Genomic DNA, 21,105 nt, shown 5'->3' with positions numbered 1-21,105 from the left:
TCTTTCTTCAATTGTGGACACCTGAACTGGACACAATATCACACAAGAGCCTCATACAGAGGTAAAATAACCTCTATACTCCTGCTTGAGATTCCTTTTGTTATGCATCCAAGGATCACATTAGCTCTTTTGACCACAGCGTTGCACTGGGAGATCATATTCAGCTGATTATCAACCACTATCCCCGAATCTTTTTCAGAGTCGTTGCTTCCAAGAACAAAGTCTCCCATTCTATAAGTATGACCTACATTCTTTGTTCCTAGATGTATACATTTACATTTGGCCTTATTAAAACGTATATTTGTTTGCTTGCATCCAGCTTACCAGGCGACCCACTGTGTATCAATGACCGGTCCTCTTCATTATTTACCACTCCCCCAATTTTTGTGCCATCTGCAAACTTTATCAGAAATGATTTTTTGTTTTATTCCAGGTCATTGATAAAAATGTTAAATAGCATAAGGTCAAGAACTGCTTCCTATGAGACCCCACTAGAAATACACCTCAGTGATGACTCCCCATTTACAGTTACGTTTTAAGACCTACCAGTTAGCTAGTTTTTAATCCATTTTAATGTGTGCCGTGTTAATTTTGTATCATTCTAATCAAAATGTCTTGCAGTAGCAAGTGAAATGCCTTGCAGAAGTCTACGTATATTACATCAGTACTGTTCCTTTATCAATCAAATCTGTAATCTCATCATAAAGAGATATCAAATTAGTTTGACAGGACATATTTTTCATAGAACCATACTGATTAGCACTAAACTGTATTTCTCTTCTATAATTCTTTATTAATCAAGTCCCAGATCAGCCACTCCATTAACTTGCCTGGGATCAATGTCAGGCTGACAAACCTATAATTACCTGGTTCATTCCATTTACCCTTTTAAATATTGGCACAATACTAGCTTTCTTCCAGCCTTCTGGAACTTCCCCACTGTTCCAAGACTTACTGAAAACCAACTTTAATGGCCCAGTGAGCTCCTCAGTCAGCTGTTTAAAATCTCGGTGAGCATGGGGGCATGGCTCAAACAATAAACAAGATAGTGGTTTAATCTATCTCTCCGCAATAAACTGGGGAGAAATTAAAACAATTTAAGAAGATAAAAAGAACTAAGACAAACTGAATCCACAGATCTGTGCCCTAAATATGAATAACCCCTCTTGGAGCCAGTTTTAAACAGAAGGCTGAAGGAAGCTGGAAAGCTCCCAATCTCAGAGAGCTGACTCTGAGGGAGAATATCCAACAACAGAATCCAGAGCCCTCAGCCTGCAGAATATATTAATAATTACTATGCAAATATGGAGATGTTGAACTGGACCCTCATTATCCTGTAAAGAGACAGAGGATGAGTGCAATGAGATTTAAAAAAATAATAATTAAAATTGTACTATTGTGTCCGGGGGAGGAAGTGTGTCATCAGTGGCCATTTTGGAAAGGTCAGACAAACAAAGGGGAAGTGTGGTGGCAGCCATCTTGAGAGAGGTGTATCAAGCAGGAAGGAAAGACAAGAAGATGTAGATGTCTGGGAAAGGAAAGATCTCCTGTGTACAAACATCTGACTCCCCCAAAACAAAGATATGGCCATAAAAAGTAGTAACGGCCCTTCAGCAAACAAACTGTGGAGAAGCACCAGTCACTAAGGCTGATCTGAAGGACCTGCTGTTAGAAATCAAAGGAATGAATAAGGGAATGAGGGAAGAGTAATGCAGGCTTACATTAAAGAGATAAAAATAAAATTAATGATAAACTAACAGATGTGGAAATAGGATTAAATGAACAATCCAACGGAATTACTAATCTAGATTGAAGAATCCAAATAATTGAAAAAAAAAAAAAGAACAAGAAATAGAATTGAAGCTGCAGGACATGAAAATTAGAGAATGCAGGAATAGCATAAGGATTAAAGGTTTTCCAGAGGAGACTCAAGGGAGAAATCTGCTGGACACATTGGTTGATATTTTTCATACCATTAATACTGGGTAATAAAGATGCATTCATACTGAGAGGGCTCACAGATCTCTTTTCCCCAGACCCCAAGCAGGCTCCAGACCAGAGATAGGGTTGTCCATCTACACTGCTATCAAGACAAGGATAAAATACTGAGGGTGATGAGGGAGAGAGCTGAATCACTGATGATTCTTAATCAGCCCATACAAATGTTCTCAGATCTAGCAACAGCAACCCTTAGAAAGTGAAGAGAATTTACTAGGTGACCACAATTCTTAGAGAGAACAATATAAGATACAAGAGGGGTTTCCCATTTAGATTTGCCTTTAGATGGAAAAGCAGATATCTGTCTCAGGTCCAAAAGAGAGGAAACCAGTACTTATGGATATGGGTACAGGCAAATCAACTCAAGAACAATCTGAAGGGGATGAAGGGCATCGGTCCTCCAGGTTGCCAAGAATCAGTGAGATCAAAGAGATCAAAATAGCTCAAAAAGATGCATCATTAAGACAACTGGACAGACATGAGAGCAAAGTAAAAAGTCCACATCCCAAAGAACACAATCAGTATTTCAAGACATTGCAATAAATAATGGATATTATATCCATGTGGTTATAGTGACAAAGGGTTAGAGTTAAACGGAAGCTGCATGCAGGATAGTTTACTCTGTGTGGATACAGTATCCTTAATGGTTATAAGATTATAGTTTTTTTAATGTTGTGATTTATATTTATATTGTATAAACAAAAATTAATAACAAAATAGCAGGAGACCTAGATCTGCCTTATTGAAGTCAGTTTGACTTTAAAGTAATCACAAACATTCCAAAATTTACATTAATTGGAAATGGATCATCTATGGTGGAATATTTTAAGAATAAATTAACTCAAAGATAGCATTATAATCTCGGAATGCTCAATATTACAAAGGTGTTTGATAAGATTATATAAGGCTTGGTTCTTGAAACATTAAAAAAAGAAAGAAAAGAAAACCTTCCTTCAGCAGGGAGCTAACATGCCCCCGAGGACATAAGGAAAGTTTGGATTCTCGCTGATAAAGTATCAGGGGTAGCCATGTTAGTCTGGATCTATAAAAGCAGCAAAGAGTCCTGTGGCACCTTATAGACTAACAGACATATTGGAGCATAAGCTTTTGTGGGTGAATACCCACTTCGTCGGATACATGCATCCGACAAAGTGGGTATTCACCCACAAAAGCTTATGCTCCAATACGTCTGTTAGTCTATAAGGTGCCACAGGACTCTTTGCTGCTTTCACTGATAAAGGGGACCAGATGACAGTGGGAGAATGCATAGGGAGGGGAACGAGAGGGAAACAGAGGATAAGAGAACAGAAACATGTTAAATACTGTTATATGTTTCAACAGAAAAATTATACTAAAAACTTGGGGAGCAGAATTGAAAATTATAGTAAATCAGATGCAGAGTCAAGGTACACTAATACAGGTGTTAAAAAAAGGAAAAGTGATGTATGTGAATCTTAAAATGACTACGTGTAGGATGTGAACTCTATCTAAAATATCTTACTTAAAGAACAGGCACAAATGTAATGGGGACATGGCATCTGGCTGGGGTAATATACTGGGTGAGAACAGGCTTGGGAGTTATAGGTGAGTTTATTGTGCAATGATTGTTAATGTTAAGGGGGATGAACAGTCCAACAAAAAGGAGAAGCGTATTCTGCTCACTGAAAAAAAGATTTTCCTAGTGTAATCTAGTTACAGGAAACACACTTGAAGAAAAATGATGATAAATAATAAACTACCTTGTCTCCCCAGGGCAATCTAATAGAAGAAGGATGGCAATATTCTTTGCTAAATGCTTCCATTTTATTTTTTCAGCACAACTCATAGATACAGAAGGCAGATATATTTTAATTCAGGGGCCCTTGAAAGATAAACTTCTCACATTAGCCAATGTACCTGCTCCCAGTCAAGGGCAAGCTTCCTTTGTTAATAGTTTTTTAGGGGTTTATGAAGTTTTAGGGACGGGGATATTATTCTAGGGGGGATTTTAACAAGGTGCTTAATCCCACTTTGGATCGATCAAATGTACCCAGAGGGCTTTTGGGAAAAGCAAGTGCAAATTTGTTGCATCACTTAGAAAATGTCTGGCAGGAGATGAATCTGGATGTTGGGAACGGTACATATTCTGCTACTTATGGATCTTATTTCAGTATTTATATGATTTTTATTCTAGGACCTTGGCTAATTTATTAAAAAAAGAGCTTTGTTATATGACCCCCTTAGAATTAAAGAGCTGGAATACAATTTTCAGAAGTGTGTATATATAGTAATAAGAAAGAGATCAATAAAAGTGAGTTCTGGGATTCCAAAAAGGTGATAATGAGGGAGCGCCTTATAAATAAAGCACCATACCTCAAAAAGACGAGAGAGCATGAAGAAGAGAGTTTGGTTAATAAACTTTCTATTTTGGAAGGTAGACATAAATCGACAGAACATACAAGAGTGTATAAGAAAATAATTGAGATAAGAGGGAAGATTAACTTGTTACAAACAGGTACAGCCGAGTAAACACTTATATATATTCAACAAAAATATTATGAAAAGGACAATAAGGCTGATCGGCTTTTCCCCAGAAAGTTAAAACAGAAATCAGCCTTCCCCTTGATTAGAAATAAAAAGGGAGATTTGGTAACCGACATCAAAGAGATCTCTGAATTGTTTGCTAACTTGTCCATAGTTAGTACACTTCATAACAGCCAAACCCTGAACTTATAAATAGATATTTGAGAAGTGTGATGCTACCTCAACTCTCAATGGATTATGGGGCAGCTCATGATAGGCGAATTCCTGCAGAGGAATTTGAAGTTGTAATTATGACTTTAATATACAACAAAGCTCCAGGTCCCAGTAGGGTTCCTGGCATCTCTCTGATAATATCAGAAGAACTCTCAGTTTGATCTATAATGTTAATTCTAGCAATTCTTCCTGTGTGCTGCTTTCTTTGGATGCTGAGAAAGCCTTTGACTGGCTGGAGTGGGAGTACTTCAGGCAGATTTTGGTATGGTTTGGTTTTGGAAATCAGTTTTCTACAGGCATTTTGGCCTTTCATTCTCATCCTCAAGTGTCTGCTTTGGTTAATGGTCATCACTCCCCTCCCTTTAATTTGTTTAGGGGTATGAGACAGGGTTGTTCCTTATCCTCCCTATTGTTTGCTTTGGCAATGGAGCCATTTGCAATAAATGTGAAAAACAGCCCCTAGAAAAGGCATCAAAACATCTCCTAGATTAAAACACAAAATAGCTTGTATGCTGATGTCTTGTTGTATTTGCAGGATCCAGAAGCCTCATTAAAAATGATAGGATAATTGATTTTGGAATTTGGGCAGGTATCAGTTTTCAAAATAAAGGATGACAAATCTGAAATTTTTAGGAATTGATATTCCTGAAGGGGTCAAAACAAACTGTTGACAGGTACATACATTTAAAAGGACTAAGGAATCTTTAAAATATTTAGGAATAAATATTGTGGAGAAACATAAAAATTCTTTTTAAAGGCAAATTATCCTCCACTGTGAAATAAAATAATAAAGTACTTGGAAGAATGGAACTAATATGAAATTTCTTGGGTAGGTAGAGCAGCCTCGGTAAAGATGAATTTCGTCCCAAAGTTATTATTTTTGTTTCTGTGGATCTCTGTTGGTATCCCTGACATGAGATTAAAAACATGGCAGGATGTGCTATTAAAATTAATATGGAAACATAAAAGACAAAAGGTGAGTTCTAAAGTTCTGTTTAAGTCTATAAAGTGAATTGGACTAGTGTCCCCCTAATTTGTCGTCTTCTTCTTATTATGCATCACAATGGAAAATATATGATAAATTAGGTTCAGAATAGACCATCTGAATAGACCATCTGAACATTGGGTAAAACTTGAACAAGACTGGAGCTCAGACGCAGCTATTTATAGTAATTATTGGTTTAAGAAAAAATGTAGGTCACCAAAAATAAAAGTCACCCATTCATCCAGTCTACCTTAGCCACTTTGGACAATTTTTTTTTAAATTTGTGTTGCGAAAGGCCCTCTTCCTTAGGTATAGTCATTAATAATCAGGAAATTATCCCTAGAAAATATCAAAGTGACTATTCATTGTGGGTAGGAGCTGAGATGACTCAATTTGGACAGCTGTTCCGGGGTCCTGATTTAAAATCACACCAAGAGATATGTAATAAGGTAAAAATCCTGTATTTTCAATATTTACAAGTCGAACACTTTATTGTAAAATCTAGTTACAAGACTGCGCTATCTAGACCTTTAACCGAATTTCAGGAGTTGCCCCAGGAGCAAGCTGGAACAAAAGGTTTAATTGCTAAGACATATACAATTTTGATTGAAAAAGATGTTGATGAGAAAACAACCCAGATGAAAATATGGGAGAAGGATTTGGACAAAGAAATTGATCTGGATGAGCGGGTCCCTATATGACAAAGGGGATATACATCTTCAATTTGTGTAGCTCATAAATAATTTTTTTTATAAAATACTGTATTCATGGCATGTTGCTTCAGTTAAGATCCATTATATTTTTGCTACTAAGGAGGTGCTCTCTTGGAGGGGTTGCAGGAAAAGGGGAACATACTTGCATATGTGGTTGTTGTGTCTAGGAATTTGATAGTTTTGGGAGGAAATTGTTAAAGATTTTCATCTTATGACAAAATGCCAGCTTCCTGGGAGATGCCCTGACCTGTGTAATTAATGCTCCAGTACAGGATCTATGTTTTAAACTGAAAAACAAATTAATTTCTTTTTTATTGTTAGCAGTAAGACTTTGTATTGCACATTATTGGAAAATTGTGGGACTTCTCCTATGGAATTGTGGTATAGTAAAATATGTGCTGTCCTTGCACTGGAAATGCTTTCAGATCAAATACGTACACAAGCGAGAGGCCAAAAAGAGGATAGGCATTTAGAAATTTGGTTACCCTTTTTAGCATACTCAGAGGAGGAGAGCTCCCCAACCAGCAAGCCAGAATCTTTAACCAGATTCTATGAATATTAACCGGATCCTGAATAAGTAATAAGTAATGTACAATGTGGTATTTTATTGTAACTTTGCCTTACTAAAAAGTTTCAGAAAGAAAAAATCTGTATGAGCAGAAGGCTAGTAGCTTCTTGTTCAGATGGGTGGCAAAGACGTCTGGTGTCCCCCAATGGAGGAAGATGTGGTCTCTTTGTTATAATTTCCTATCATTGCACTACTGCGGGTGCAGTGCCCCTGCAGGTAGCAACAGACACCCCCATGTTTACTTAGACCATGGTTAGGTGACACCGTGGTTAATAACACTGGCAGGCAGTCTGCACCAAGGGAGCTGAAATGGTGAGAGACTATAAGAACAATTTCATTGTGGGTATATCCACAATGCAACAACAACAACAAAAAACCCGGTGGGACCGAGACTCAGAGCCCAGGTCAGCTGACTCGAGCTGGTGGGGCTCAGGCTGCAGGGTTATAAAATTGCAGGGTACGAGTCCGGGCTCTGAGACCCCACAAGGCAGGAGGGTCTCAGAGCCCAGGCTCCAGCCTGAGCCTGAATGTCTACAGTGCAGTTTTATAGCCCTGCAGCCCAAGCCCTGCCAGCCTGAGTCAGGTGGCCAAGGCCAGCTGCAGCCGTGCCATGGGTTGTTTATTGCACTGTGGACATGCCCTGTAGGCCCAGCCTATGAGACTCGGCTTCCTAGGGAAATTCCAGCCTTTTCTAGTCTATGGTCCAGCCCAGAAAAAATGGGAGAGGGAGAGAGGACTGAAAAGCTGGCAAAATGGAACCCATCCCTGAGTCCTGAATGTTCAACACTAAGTATCCCATAGATGGAGGCTTGTTTGCTGAGCCCTAAGTAGAAATGATGCAACAGAGAGAAGAATGGGCTCCCCCCCATTCACAGAACTGTAACATACCTTCCAGCAGTGTGTTCATTATTTCCCAGTAAGATTCCTTTCGCTCCCTTTCTTTCCCATCCCCTGACCCCTCATTGATAATAATTTCTTTATTAGGGGAAACCCAAGTGTTTCTGCTCAGGGGATGGAGTTTGGGAACTTTGCCTTTGAATAACATTCGTGTGTGGAACAAAGGATCAGTGAGAGCTACAGGTGCATGTGGATTGAAACCTACAAATGGTCATATGATCCTCAGCATCCACTAGCACAATGCTGTGGATTTTATTCCCAGAATAAAGGACTCTTTCTAAGAACACACTGGTACCCACTGAGGAACCGGACAGACAGAGGTGCTCATTTTCCTCTCTGTTTATCTGTCTCCTGCAGGCTTACTAACGGCCATCTTACCAACGCTTGTTATAGGGATCTCTCTTCTGCTCTCAGTACCAAACAGACCCTGACTGAGCTGGACCTGTCAATGAACAACCTGGGAGACTCGGGTGTGAGATTACTATGTGAGGGACTGAACCATCCAACCTGCAAACTGCAGAGACTGGGGTGAGTACTAGCAGGTTTCTTTCTGTAAAGAACTCAGCAGGCCATGAGGGTGGTGTGTGATGTCAGCTCTTGTAGGAGCATGGAGAGGCTGAAATCTGTGTGTCCCTCCAGCATCAGGTGTGTCAGTGGCTCCCAACAGCCTGATGGCTGGTCATTTTTGGAGAATGGAAGTGATAAATAAGGATGGTCCCAAACTGGAGCACTAATTCCAAACTCCCCTAAAAGTGATCTTCACTGAAATGGATTTTTGAATAAAAATTGAAGCATAATCTCATCTTCTGAGGGAAAAGCCCATTTTAAACACCACTTTATGATCTTTAAAACTATTTTACATATATTGTGCATCTAAGCATCGAAGGCAGAGGTGTGAAACTCACTCAGGGAAGAGGCCTGATTTGTACGGTTAATCGTAGTCCAGTGTATAAATACAATGTACTCCCTGTGATGCACAATAGACTCTTCCCCTGATAGCAACAATCAAGGGGACAATTTGGGTTTATGTAGTAACTAATTGTTTTGTTTATTATTTGTGCTGCGCTTTCTTGCCACATTCCTCATCAGTGAGAAAATCTGCTCCCCTTTAAGGTCACTGCATTTCTGCCCTTGGTTTCTCTTCCTTCTCCATCCTTCTTTCTGTTTCTCTTCCTCTTGCTGGTGTTTGGGAGTTTGCTCTGTTCCATGTCTCTGCATTTTCTTCTCTGTAGCAACTTCCAATCCGCAAGCTACTGGGTTTCATGCCCACCCCTTCCTACCTCTTCCAGCCACCAAAATGATCAGTGATTTAAAGCCCATTGATGATGGTTCAGAGTCAATATTAACTAAGTTGATACTCCAGTCAGAATACCAGGCAACAGGATAGTTCAGACCCCCGAGTTGTTGTTTCAGGCTGTCTGCCAACTCAGGTAAACGTCATTGTATGTGTTACACTGGATTCACATTGAGAAGGTGATCTCTGCTGCCATGAGGGCTAGAAACTTACTTTGTTTAAATGGCAGCTTAGATTTTGGAGAATCTGAGAATGTCATATGGGCTGCATAAATATATCATGCACATCAGATCCTCCTGCAGGCTGCATGCTTGGTGTCTGCAGTGTAAGAGTTTCCCAGGTTCCATGGCTGATCTGGGCAGGGTTAAGGAAGTAAAGGGGAAGCAGGTGTGGAGGAAGCTATCTAATGGGGAGGCACTGTCCTTTACCCTTCAAGCTGACAATGTCTTGGGAAGTTATTACCCAGTATAATGAGTTGATTTCCTCTTGCTTTTAAAACTTGTTTTTCACAATAAAGCAAGACTCGATGAAAGGGACTTGAAGTGAGTTGTAGCTGGGACTTAATTTTCCCTCACCAGCTGCTGAGTCTGCCCATTGGCTTACACTGTGCCATAGGGAAAGAGGAAACCCTGTATTTGGAATACTCCTTTGGGAAAGGCCAAACTCAGCCTTTGGTGAGCAACATCTAGGCCTCAGTGGACAAACCTAAGCCTATGTCATGGTTACAAGGCTAGCTACACCCTGTCCCCTTTCAGGTCTTTTTGAGTGCACCCACCTCAGGCCCTGGGCCCCTAGTCCTTGCTTCTCTCTGGGTGGAATCATGCAACTTCCCCACTCTTAGACCAGGCCCAGGGTAGCAGTCCCCTTTGTGTTCACTGTGATGGCCCTGCAAGTCTGACCGGTTCAGCCAGTACCTGTGTATCCACTGTGATTATCCTGCGGGTCTAAGTGGGTTCAACACCTGTGATTCTTCCCTTCGGGAGTCTCTGACTAGTCAAACCCAGTGGCCAGAACAGCCTTCTGAGAACACAAGTATTGTTTATTTAATAAGAAGAAAGCCTTTTAGGGAAAAAAAAGGTTTCAAAACATCAGAGTCTATATGCATAGTTATCTTACCCGGAATCCTATCACTCCCACCCCCGTCTCCGCTGGAGATCTAGGCTGGTCTAGCTTCCTCAGACACTCTAGTAGATTCTAGGGTGTGACCCTCTGTTTCCCTTTGCCTTAGCTCCCTAGGTATGTCTCCTTAAACCCTTCTATGGTCCCCTCATGTAAAAGTGGAATATTGTGTCCCAGCAGGAGGGGGAGCCAGTATCACCCAGGCTAATAGTTCTGGCATTGTCCTTTGAGGGTGTGGTGTTAGGTGTTTATCTCAAGCAATCTCCCCCTTCCTGACAGCCCTGCTATTAAGCTGGCAGTATGAAGTTGGTCATGGCAAGTCAGCAGGAGCTAGAGGTGTAGGTATTTTCTTCTGGAGGTGGGCAGATCTACTTGCGGGAAGTGTGCATTGCTTATTTGCACTCTTTTGAAGCATAGTCAGCCTTGCATGCTGCAGGTCATTTTCATCTGTTATGGCCCTCGGGGCAGTTTTAAGAGTGATGGCATCGTCAAAGTTTGCGGGATCTATATGAGCCAACCCATATAAATTAGATGTGAATGTATGGCTAAGGCGGCCACTAAAGGCTGTATTCAGCTCCGAATCAACAAGATGCGTGGGCTGATTCCTGCCCCACACTGCTGCACAATATTCTGCTGGATCAAACACTAGAGCCAGGACTGAAGTTTGCAGAACATTTGCCTCTTCTCCCCAGGAGGTGAACTTTTTCTTTAAATGGATGTTAGCCTGCAGTCCAGTTTGACTCCTAAATAAGTGACAACTGGCTGGAAAGGGAGTGGATGATCCTCCACACAGAGTGTAAGAGGCAGATTGATCAGGGAGCACATGGCCAGTGCTTCTTAGTTTCCACACTAAGGGCCAGATCCTCAGCTGCTGTCAATCAGCAAAGCTCCACTAACTTCAAAGTAGTTTGTCTGATTTACACCATCTCAGCATCCTGCCTTGCGCATCACTGGAAATTCAGTCGAGGTTTCTTAAGGGAAGTCATTTGGCATCTATCAGTTTCTTCTTAGCATTGTGCACTTGTACGTAACATGTACAACACATCAGGGCTCAGTCATTCTATCTAGCCTTTCAGTTCTTCCCGAATGCACTGCAATTTAACTCCTAAGCTTCTGATCTCTCTCCAGCCGCATCCCTTCCACATCATTTTGTCATAGTCCAACACACACGAATTTTCCACAAGCACCTTTAGGTTACTGTTTATTACATTGTCTGCTCAGAGCTCTGTTCAGATTTCACTAACAAAATGGCACTACTCCCAGTGCAGCTGCAAAGGTATTAACAACGGACAGTGGCATTTTCCCTAAGAGCAGGGCTAGGCGCTCCAGTGGTTAAGAATGTGGCAGGCAGTCTGCCACTGGTAGAAATGCAATGGTGAACGATGGTAACAATTTTCATTGTAGGCCCAGCCCGTGAGACTGCCCTCCCTTGCAAACTGAGGCCTCCTTTAGTGTGTGGTCAAGCCCAGGCAACATGGAGAGTGATGGGGGACTTGAGATAAGGCAAAACTCACCCATCCCTGAATGTTCAATACTGAGTATCCCATAGAGGGCAGCTTGTTTGCGGAGTCCTAAGTAGAAATGATGCCGCAAGAGAGAGAAGAATGGGCTCCCCCATCCACAAAACTGCAATAGACTTTCCAGTGAGGTTCCTTTCCCTCCCTTTCTTCCCCTTCCTGTCCTATCAGGTGTAATAAAGTTTCTTTAGTAGGGGAAACCCAAATGTTTTTGCTCAGGAGATGGAGGTTGGGAACTTTGCCTTAGAATAATGTTCATGTATGGAACACAGGATCAATGAAAGCTACAGATGCCCAGGATTGAAACCGACACCTGGTCATGTGGTCCTCAGCATCCACTACTACAGCTCTGTAATTTTTAATCCCAAATTAAAGGAATCTTCCTAGAAATCCTTTGAGACCGAAGTGCTCATTTCCCTCTCTGGTTATCTGTCCCCTCTAGGCTTTCTAACTGCCATCTCACGGCCGTGTGTGGTGGGGATCTCTCCTCTCTTCTCAGCACCAAACCCACCCTGACAGAGCTGGACATAGGGGAGAACAACCTGGGGGATTCAGGAGTGCAGCTGCTGTGTGAGGGACTGAAACATCCACACAGCAAACTGCAGAAGCTGCGGTGAGTATTTCTAAGTTTCTCTTCTGGAAAGAGCTCAGCAGGGTCTGGGGACGGTGTGTAATGTCAGCTCCCTGCAGGCTCATGGCGAGGCTGAAAGCTGAGTGTCCCTCCAGCCCCTGACGTGTCAGTGGCTCCCAACATCCCGATGGCCCCTCATGTTTGGAAAATTGAACGTATAAAGAAAGATGAGCCCAAACAGGAGCCCTCGTTCAACTCCGCCTCCCCTGAAATTGAGGACGAAGTTGTAGTAATATTCACTAAAAATGTAAGTCCAATAAAGCATGATCTCACTCCCTTTGACAACAACCAATTCGTACAACGATCTTTAAAACAATGTTACATTTTCTGCGATTTAAGACAAATGAAAGGACAAGAGGCCTTACAAAGCCTCAGAATCCTAAATCTCTTACAGCCCTGCCTAAGGGAGGGTGTGAGAGAGATTCTGTGTGAGGAAGGTAGAATTCTTCCTGCACATCCTTCACCGGCAGGGGAATTTGCCTGCAGCTAAATCCTTCTGCAAGCTGCACCATGTTCTTCTGTTTGTCCAGCTAGCTGTGCTGGCCAGTGAGTCGCAGGACTTTATCATGCCCCCTTCTGTTCTGCTCTTGCCTGCTTTGGTTCTACTTTTGCATCACAGTGGAGAGAGAAGGGATCAGACCTTTGGCTCAGGGGATGCAAGGGCACAGCCGTAGTGCGGGTTGCAAGGAGAGGGAGGCTTTCTGTGCTTTTCCTTCCCCTTGAGCACCTTGAAATAACTTCATTTTTCCACTCCAGCTCTGAGTCTGCCCAGTGGCTTACAGCCTGCCATCGGGAAAGAGGAAACCCTGTATCTAGAATGCTACCTTGTGAAAGGCTAAATTCAGACTTTGGTGAGCAACATCTAGGCTGCAGTGGACATGTTCAATCCTGTGTCACAGTTACAGGGCTAGCTACACCCCTGTCCCCTTTCGGGTCTCTCTGGGTGCACCCACCTCAGGTCCCGGGCCTCCATCTCTCTCTGGTGGAATCATACAATTCTCCCACTCTTAGGCCCACTGAGAGCTAAATCTGCATGTGACTGAAATCCTTATGTGATCCCCAGCATCCACTACTACAGCAGGGTGATTTTATTCCCAGAATAAAGGACTCTTTCTAGAAACCCATGGAGGGAACTGGCCAGACAGAAGTGCTCATTTCCCTCTCTGATTATGTCTCCTGCAGGTTGATGAATTGTGGTCTGACAGCCAGTTCCTGTGGGAATCTCTCCTCTGTTCTCAGGGCCAAACCGACCCTGACTGAGTTGGATCTTGTGCTGAACAACCTGGGAGAGGCGGGAGGAATGAAGCTGCTGTGTGAAGGACTGAAACATCCCGACTGCAAACTGCAGAAACTGAGGTGAGTATTCACACATCTTCCTGCTGGAAAGAACTCAGCAGGGGGAATGGATGGTGGAAGATGTCAGGTCCTTGAAGGAACACAGAGAGGCTGAAAGCTGAGTGTCCCTCCAGCACCTGTTGTCTCAGTGGCTCCCAATATCCCTACGGTCTATTGCGATTGGAGAACAGAATTTATTAATAAAGATGGGACCAAACTGGAGCAGTAGTTCAAACTCCCCTGAACATGAGGAATGAGTGATTTCCACTAGCATGTATTTTTTTCAATAAAAATTGAAGCAGGCTCTTTTAAACACCTGTTTAATCACCTTTAAACAAGACTACATTTATTTTGATTTCAAACTAATAGAAACATAAGAGGTCCAAGGAGATCAGGAGCCTAAATCTCTCATCTGTCTGCCTCAGGGGGAACTGTGGGAGGGATAAAAAGGAGTACTTGTGGCACCTTAGAGACTAACAAATTTATTTGAGCATAAGCTTTCGTGAGCTACAGCTCACTTCATCGGATGCATGCAGTGGAAAATACAGTGGGGAGATTTTATATACACAGAGAACCTGAAACAATGGGTGTTACCATACAGACTGTAACGAGCGTGATCAGGTAAGGTGAGCTATTACCAGCAGGAGAGGGGAAAAAAACAAAACAAAAAATCCCCAAAACCTTTTGTAGTGATAATCAAGGTGGGCCATTTCCAGCAGTTGACAAGAACATGTGAGGAATAGTAGGGGGGGAAATAAACATGGGGAAATAGTTTTACTTTGTGTAATGACACATCCACTCCCAGTCTTTATTCAAGCCTAATGTAATGGTGTCCAGTTTGCAAATTAATTCCAATTCAGCAGTCTCTCATTGGAGTCTGTTTTTGAAATTTTTTTGTTAAAGAATTGCTACTTTTAGGTCTGTAATCGAGTGACCAGAGAGATTGAAGTGTTCTCCGACTGGTTTTTGAATGTCATAATTCTTGATGTCTGATTTGTGTCCATTTATTCTTTTACGGAGAGACTGTCCGGTTTGGCCAATGTACATGGCAGAGATACACACAAAGTGTTTGGCCAATGTACATACACAGTGGTACACACAAAGATGGACTACAAGCCGTCAGGAACAGTATCCCCGATAATGTCACGGCAAACCTGGTGGCTGAACTTTGTGACTATAAAAGGTTTTGGTGTCCCCCCCCATACTGCTGGTAATAACTCACCTTACCTGATCGCTCTCGTTACAGTGTGTATGGTAACACCCATTGTTTCATGTTCTCTCTGTATATAAAATCTCCCCACTGTATTTTCCACTGCATGCATCCGATGAAGTGAGTTGTAGCTCACGAAAGCTTATGCTCAAATAAATTTGTTAGTCTCCAAGGTGCCACAAGTACTCCTTTCCTTTTTGCGGATACAGACTAACACAGCTGCTACTCTGAAACCTGGGAGGGACACTGTTTCAGAGAGGAAGAATTTTTCCTGCACATGTAATGCTGACAGACACCGGTGGTCAGTGGGCAGGTTTGAACTGGGGACCTCTGGAGATTCGTGCGTGAGCCTCTACCACATGAGCTAAAAGCCAACTGCCTGTTAGCTAAGGCTGTAGAGCAGACTTATTAATTGCTCTCTCTTTAAGTGGTCTCGGTGCTTCTAGAGGGGACAGAACACCACACCCAGGAGGTGTGTGGGTTACATACTTCCCCTAGCTGAGGAAGCATGTCCCGAGCTTCAGAGACTTCCCAGTTGGAATCCCGGATGAGCCCCCATCAGTGGCCATCATTCTGGCACCTCCCAAGAGCTACATCTCCTTCTCCTACTGCCCCTAGGCTGGGATGCAACTTTTATATGATGTTACGCTGATGCCTCTATGTTTGATGCAAGGCTTTTCCCCCTTTTCCTCATTTGTATTTCCTCACCTTGCTAATGTTGGAGTATCCTTCTCCTGTAAGTCAGTATATCAGTGATCTCAGCTTATCACATAGGTCAATTTGTTACCATGGCCCTCTTTTGGTTAGGTGTCTGTGGATGTAGCTCATGTACCTGTTATGTATGTCAGTTCATTGCCATAACACTCTTGTGGTTGGGCCGTGTTCCTGTGGTCAGAAATCCCCCTTAAATACTCTATTTACAGCGCCCTGTTTCTGTTGGGCCGTTTATCTGTTCAGAGTTCCTAGGCCTCAAGCCTTATGCTAACTTGCTGAAGCTAATGTCTTAGAATCATAGAATCATAGAATATCAGGGTTGGAAGGGACCTCAGGAGGTCATCTAGTCCAACCCCCTGCTCAAAGCAGGACCAATCCCCAATTAAATCATCCCAGCCAGGGCTTTGTCAAGCCTGACCTTAAAAACTTCTAAGGAAGGAGATTCTACCACCTCCCTAGGTAACGCATTCCAGTCTTTCACCACCCTCCTAGTGAAAAAGTTTTTCCTAATATCCAACCTAAACCTCCCCCACTGCAACTTGAGACCATTACTCCTTGTCCTGTCCTCTTCTACCACTGAGAATAGTCTAGAACCATCCTCTTTGGAACCACCTCTCAGGTAGTTGAAATCAGCTATCAAATCCCCCCCCATTCTTCTCTTCTGCAGACTAAACAATCCCAGTTCCCTCAGCCTCTCCTCATAAGTCATGTGTTCCAGACCCCTAATCATTTTTGTTGCCCTTCGCTGCACTCACTCCAATTTATCCACATCCTTCTTGTAGTGTGGGGCCCAAAACTGGACACAGTACTCCAGAGAGGCCTCACCAATGTCGAATAGAGGGGAACGACACATCCCTTGATCTGTTGGCTATGCCCCTACTTATACAACCCAAAATGCCATTGGCTTTCTTGGCAACAAGGGCACACTGCTGTCTTACAGGACACAGGCCTGTAGGTTCCTTGCATTACTGCTGAATATAATGTGAAGCAGTGAATATAATACAAGCAAGCTCGCTCTACGAGCTACACCTCCCTTTGTTCATCTTCTGAGCAGCCAGCAGAGTGTGAACTGCACCATTCACCAGTGTCAGCTTCCTCCTGGCTGAGGTGGCTCTAGCCTGTGAAGTCCCCGCACTGGGAAGTGAAGCAAGGCTCAGCCAAGAGAAACAACCAGTTTGTAGAAATACCCTTGACAAGAGGCCCCTCCGGGAATAGAAAAATGTTTCTAGTTACTAAGGTAGCAGTATGTGGGTGTCCTCTGGTCATGTGACAGGCCATTATCACATTGATCCAAGTCATGGGACTAGGCAGGGCCAGGAAATAGCAAACAGTTTCTCTCCAGAACTCCTCTGTGTCAGACCCTTGTCATCTGGGGGCAGAAGTGAACTGAAACCTTTCACTGAATGAAGCCTCTTCAGTCTCTCACTTGGAAAGGGAGTTTGGCAGAGAACTGTAGGAGGAGATAGCTGCGCTTCCAGGTTTTCCTGGGAGCAAATGGAGTTGCAGAGAAACCGGTGAGAGCGACCTTCTCCTTTCTGCTACAAGTGGGAATGGCAGTGGGAGCAGATGAATGATCCCCCCGAGAATCCTGTTGCTCAGCGACCTCCAACTGGGGTAGGGTGAGTTGCAACATCACATTGACTTTCCAACACTGACGAACAGGTTTAGGGGGGCCCCTAACATGTTGCCTCAAGGAATTGCCAGGTCCAGCCTGGGCACTGGGGGCTGATCTGCTGCTGTGACCAAGAAGGGGGGGGGCTTGATGGCGGGGGGAGCCTACTGATGGGCAGTTTGTATTGGTGCTCTGGAAGGCTTTACCCTTTCTCAGGAGATCTTTGGGTGAGTTGGGGACCAATCCGTCTCAGACTGGGGCAGCTGCATGAGCATTGGCTGCTGGATTTCAGACTGCAAGCTGCTGTGAATGGTCAGACGCAACTTTTTAAAAAAATACAGCGATCCAGGCAGCAGTATCTCTTGGGAAAGGCACTTCCCCAGCAGCAAGGCGACATCACTGACCACTAAGTACAGACCACAGGGCAGCCAAGTGTCAGGTATCTCATCTGACCCTGGTTTGGCAACCCTGTGACTCCTGTCCCTACTGCAGATGGAATCCAGTGAAGGCAGGGAGTGTAGTTCCTCTGGCCAGTCACTAGAGGTCACTGCTGCTTCATATTTTGGAAGGGGCCAGGGGGAAGTACTTGCGAAATGTTCTGTAACAGGTAACGTTATCAAGTTGATGATGCACACAGGGCTGCTGTGCCAGGTTATGAAATGTAAACGTCATATTTGTCCTTGTATAAGATGTTTTGCTTTTTCTTGGGGAAATGTCCTGGTTTTCTGACCTTTAGGGTTTGCCCCTCCTGTTCCTGATGGGGCAGAGGAAACTTAACTGGTTTTCTGAACTTGGAGTATGAACCTGTGCCACTCCACATTTTGGAAGGCTGTGTGCTGGGCAGCAATTGGAGCTACCTGAACGCCGGTCTCTGTAAGGGATCAGAGAGGCTGGTCTGGCGTTTAGATCTGAACATGGACAGGGCCAGGCTCAGTCTGATCTTCCCTGGGAAAGCGCTCCCCAGCTGGGGCCTGCTGCTGAGAATGCTCTGCCTGTGCCCCTGGGAGTCTGACCTGGACTTTGTTAGCTGTAGTGCCCCTGGAAAACGTAGTCAGGTTGGTGGATCGCGGGTGGGTGAACAGTCTCTGAGACAGCCTCACCTTGAGCTATTACGAGTCTTGTAAATCAGGGCTACTGCTAGGGTTTGGAATGATATCCTGAAACTCATGGGGGTTTGGTACAGTTTGAGAGTCATGGTGTGATATGCTCAGATAATTTGGCTGCTGCACACTGTCGAGCTGTACTTTGCGTGTGACATTTACCTTCAGTCCCAGAGAAGGAATTCCAGTCTCAGCCAAGGGGATTCAGGAGTGACACCACTTTGTAGAGGCTGAAACATCCCAACTGTAAAATACAAAGATTAGCATGAGCAGCCACTGGCTTCCTTTGTAATTCCCTCCCCAGTCTTCACTTCCTACACCAATCCATGTATATTTTCATCCATTGATAAATTGTGACTCACACTACATGTCAGGGAGTTTATGGCCAGTGAATTTCCACACTAGGGACCAGATCTTCTGTTGGTACAAATCAGTATCGCTCCACTGACTTCAAAGTAGCTTCACTGATTTACACCAGCCATGGATCTGGCCTTGACCATCACTGGAAGTTCGTTTGAGCTTTCTTGAGGGAAGTTGTGAGGCACCTATCAGTCTGTCTCTAGCATTATGAGCCCATATGTAACACAGACACTAGCTCTGGGCTCATTTTATCCCACTTTTTAGCTCTTCACAAATTTCTGATGCCTCTACAGTCACTCCCATGATGCTGCTGTCACAACAGTGGGTCTGCAATGGTGAAAGACTGTAACAATTTAATTGGAGGCCCAGCCTGCGAGACTGGGCTCCCTATGGAAATTCCAGCCATTTCTAGTGTATGGTCAAACCTAGGGAAAATGGGACAGGGATGGGGGGACCTGACCCTCAGCAAAACTGAGCCCATCCCTGAATTCTGAATGTTCAGAACTAAGTACTCCAGAGGCTGGCTTCGTGGCTGAATCCTAAGTAGAAATGAGACAGCAAGAGAGAACAACAGGCTTCCCACGTCTGCAAAACTAAAGTATAGCTTTAACTGCAGGAGCAGTTTCATTATTTTCCAATGAGAATCTTGTCCCTCCCTTTATTCCCTCTCTCCTGGCTCCTCCTTTAATGTTTCTTCGTTAGCAGAAGCTACAGTGCTTATGCTCAGGGGATGGAGTTTGGGAACTTTGCCTTAGAATAACATTCATATGTGGAATACAGGATCAATGAGAGCTGCAGCTGCACATGGATTGAAATCCTCACATGGGCCTCAGCAACCACTGCTGCAGCTCTGTGATTTTATTCCCGGAATAAAGGAATCTTGCTATAAAAACCCAAGGAGGGAACAGGACAGACAGAGGTGCTCATTTCCCTCTGTTTATGTGTCTCCTGCAGGTTGATGGGTTGCCAGCTCACAGCTGCTTGTTGTGAGGATCTCTCCTCTGTTCTCAGTATCAACCAGACGCTGACCGAGTTGGAGCTGAGGGGGAACCTCCTTAGAGATTCAGGAGTGCAGCTGCTGTGTGAGGGACTGAAGCATGCAAACTGCAAGCTGCAGAAACTGGGGTGAGTGTTTACAGGTTCCTTTTCTGTAAAGAACTCAGCAGGCTGTGCCGATGGTGTGAGACTGTCAGCTCCCAGCGAGCAAATGGTGAGGCTGACAGCTGACTAAGCCTGCAGCACCTCATGTGTCAGTTGTTGACAACATCCCGATGGCCTGTCATGTTTGTAAACTTGAAGCTATAAAGAAAGATGGGGCCAGACTGGAGCTTTACCTCCAAACTCCTCCTCTTCCTCTCTGAATTTGAGGAATAAGTGTTTTGCCTGTAATTGAATTAATGTGCTGGTAGTATCACCTATTATTAAGTTTGCCTGATACTTCCTATTATAAGTCTGTCTTCAGTTGCTTATAAATTGGCTGAACTCTAACTGCTTGGATGGAAATTTTCCATACTGGGTGTCTGCTTCAGGCTGAACTTTTTTAGTAAATTTAAGCTCAACAGCGCAAATGCTTCCAAGAACAAGATTAGGGTGAACATACATTTTTACCAGCTATTTTGCTGAGGAGATCTCGCCCCCACCACCCTTACGTTGGAGAAAGGACTCAACATTTAGCAGGGCGCAGCCTTTTTGTTAGATGTGCCTTTTGCTTTTCCCGTGAAAATCTTCCCAAACGGGCATCTCTGGGCCTTCCTGTGTTCTGTCCCAAGCCTACAGACCAGCTCAAGTTAATTGCATCCTCCACAGAGGCTCAAGGGCTGTCCAATTAGACAGCAGGCTCTTATGTGTCACAGCCTTCTGTAGGCATCCCATGCCTGCCTTCCAGCGGGACCTAATAATTATGCAGGGCCATTTGCCCTATGGCTAATCAGACTCTGGGAACGGGGGCAAAGCAAGAGGTTTGGTATAAAAGGCTAAGTTGATCTTGACAGAGGGGTCCTCTTTTTTGATTTGACAAATGGCTGTGACCTTTTCTCCAAGGGAAGACCCCACTCTGCTGAAGGGTTGTTGGGACTGGAACCTGCCTGGGTCTCCATAGAGGTGATGTGGCGTGGGGGGAGCATTTAAATCCTGTTATTGTTTTATGTTTTCTCTGTATGTTTTTGTCCTTAAATAATTGCACTCTGCTTTGAGAGTGCTGGGTAGGTCACTAGTAAACCACAGTTACAGGCTTTGGAAAGAGAGCAAAGTCCAGGGACTGCACTTAGTCAGACCTTCTGGGGATAATCAGAGTGTGGCTGCCCCAGCCTAAACTCC

General features: G+C 43.7%; 1 protein-coding gene across 1 annotated transcript in view; it reads left to right on the top strand.

Annotated features, from left to right (window-relative positions):
• LOC144265521 (NACHT, LRR and PYD domains-containing protein 12-like) overlaps positions 1-21,105 on the top strand; it is a 44,530-nt gene that overhangs the window by 9,783 nt on the left and 13,642 nt on the right. Inside the window, exons 6-9 of the mRNA XM_077818166.1 lie at positions 8,255-8,425; positions 12,270-12,440; positions 13,641-13,814; positions 19,744-19,914. Of these exons, the coding sequence (XP_077674292.1) occupies positions 8,255-8,425; positions 12,270-12,440; positions 13,641-13,814; positions 19,744-19,914 (687 nt within the window). The remainder of the gene's footprint in view (positions 1-8,254; positions 8,426-12,269; positions 12,441-13,640; positions 13,815-19,743; positions 19,915-21,105) is intronic.

This window comes from Eretmochelys imbricata, chromosome 6 (assembly GCF_965152235.1).
Source record: "Eretmochelys imbricata isolate rEreImb1 chromosome 6, rEreImb1.hap1, whole genome shotgun sequence".
Taxonomy (NCBI): Eukaryota; Metazoa; Chordata; order Testudines; family Cheloniidae; genus Eretmochelys; species Eretmochelys imbricata.
Note: the sequence above shows the minus strand (reverse complement) of the source record. Positions and strands in the feature narration are given on the sequence as shown.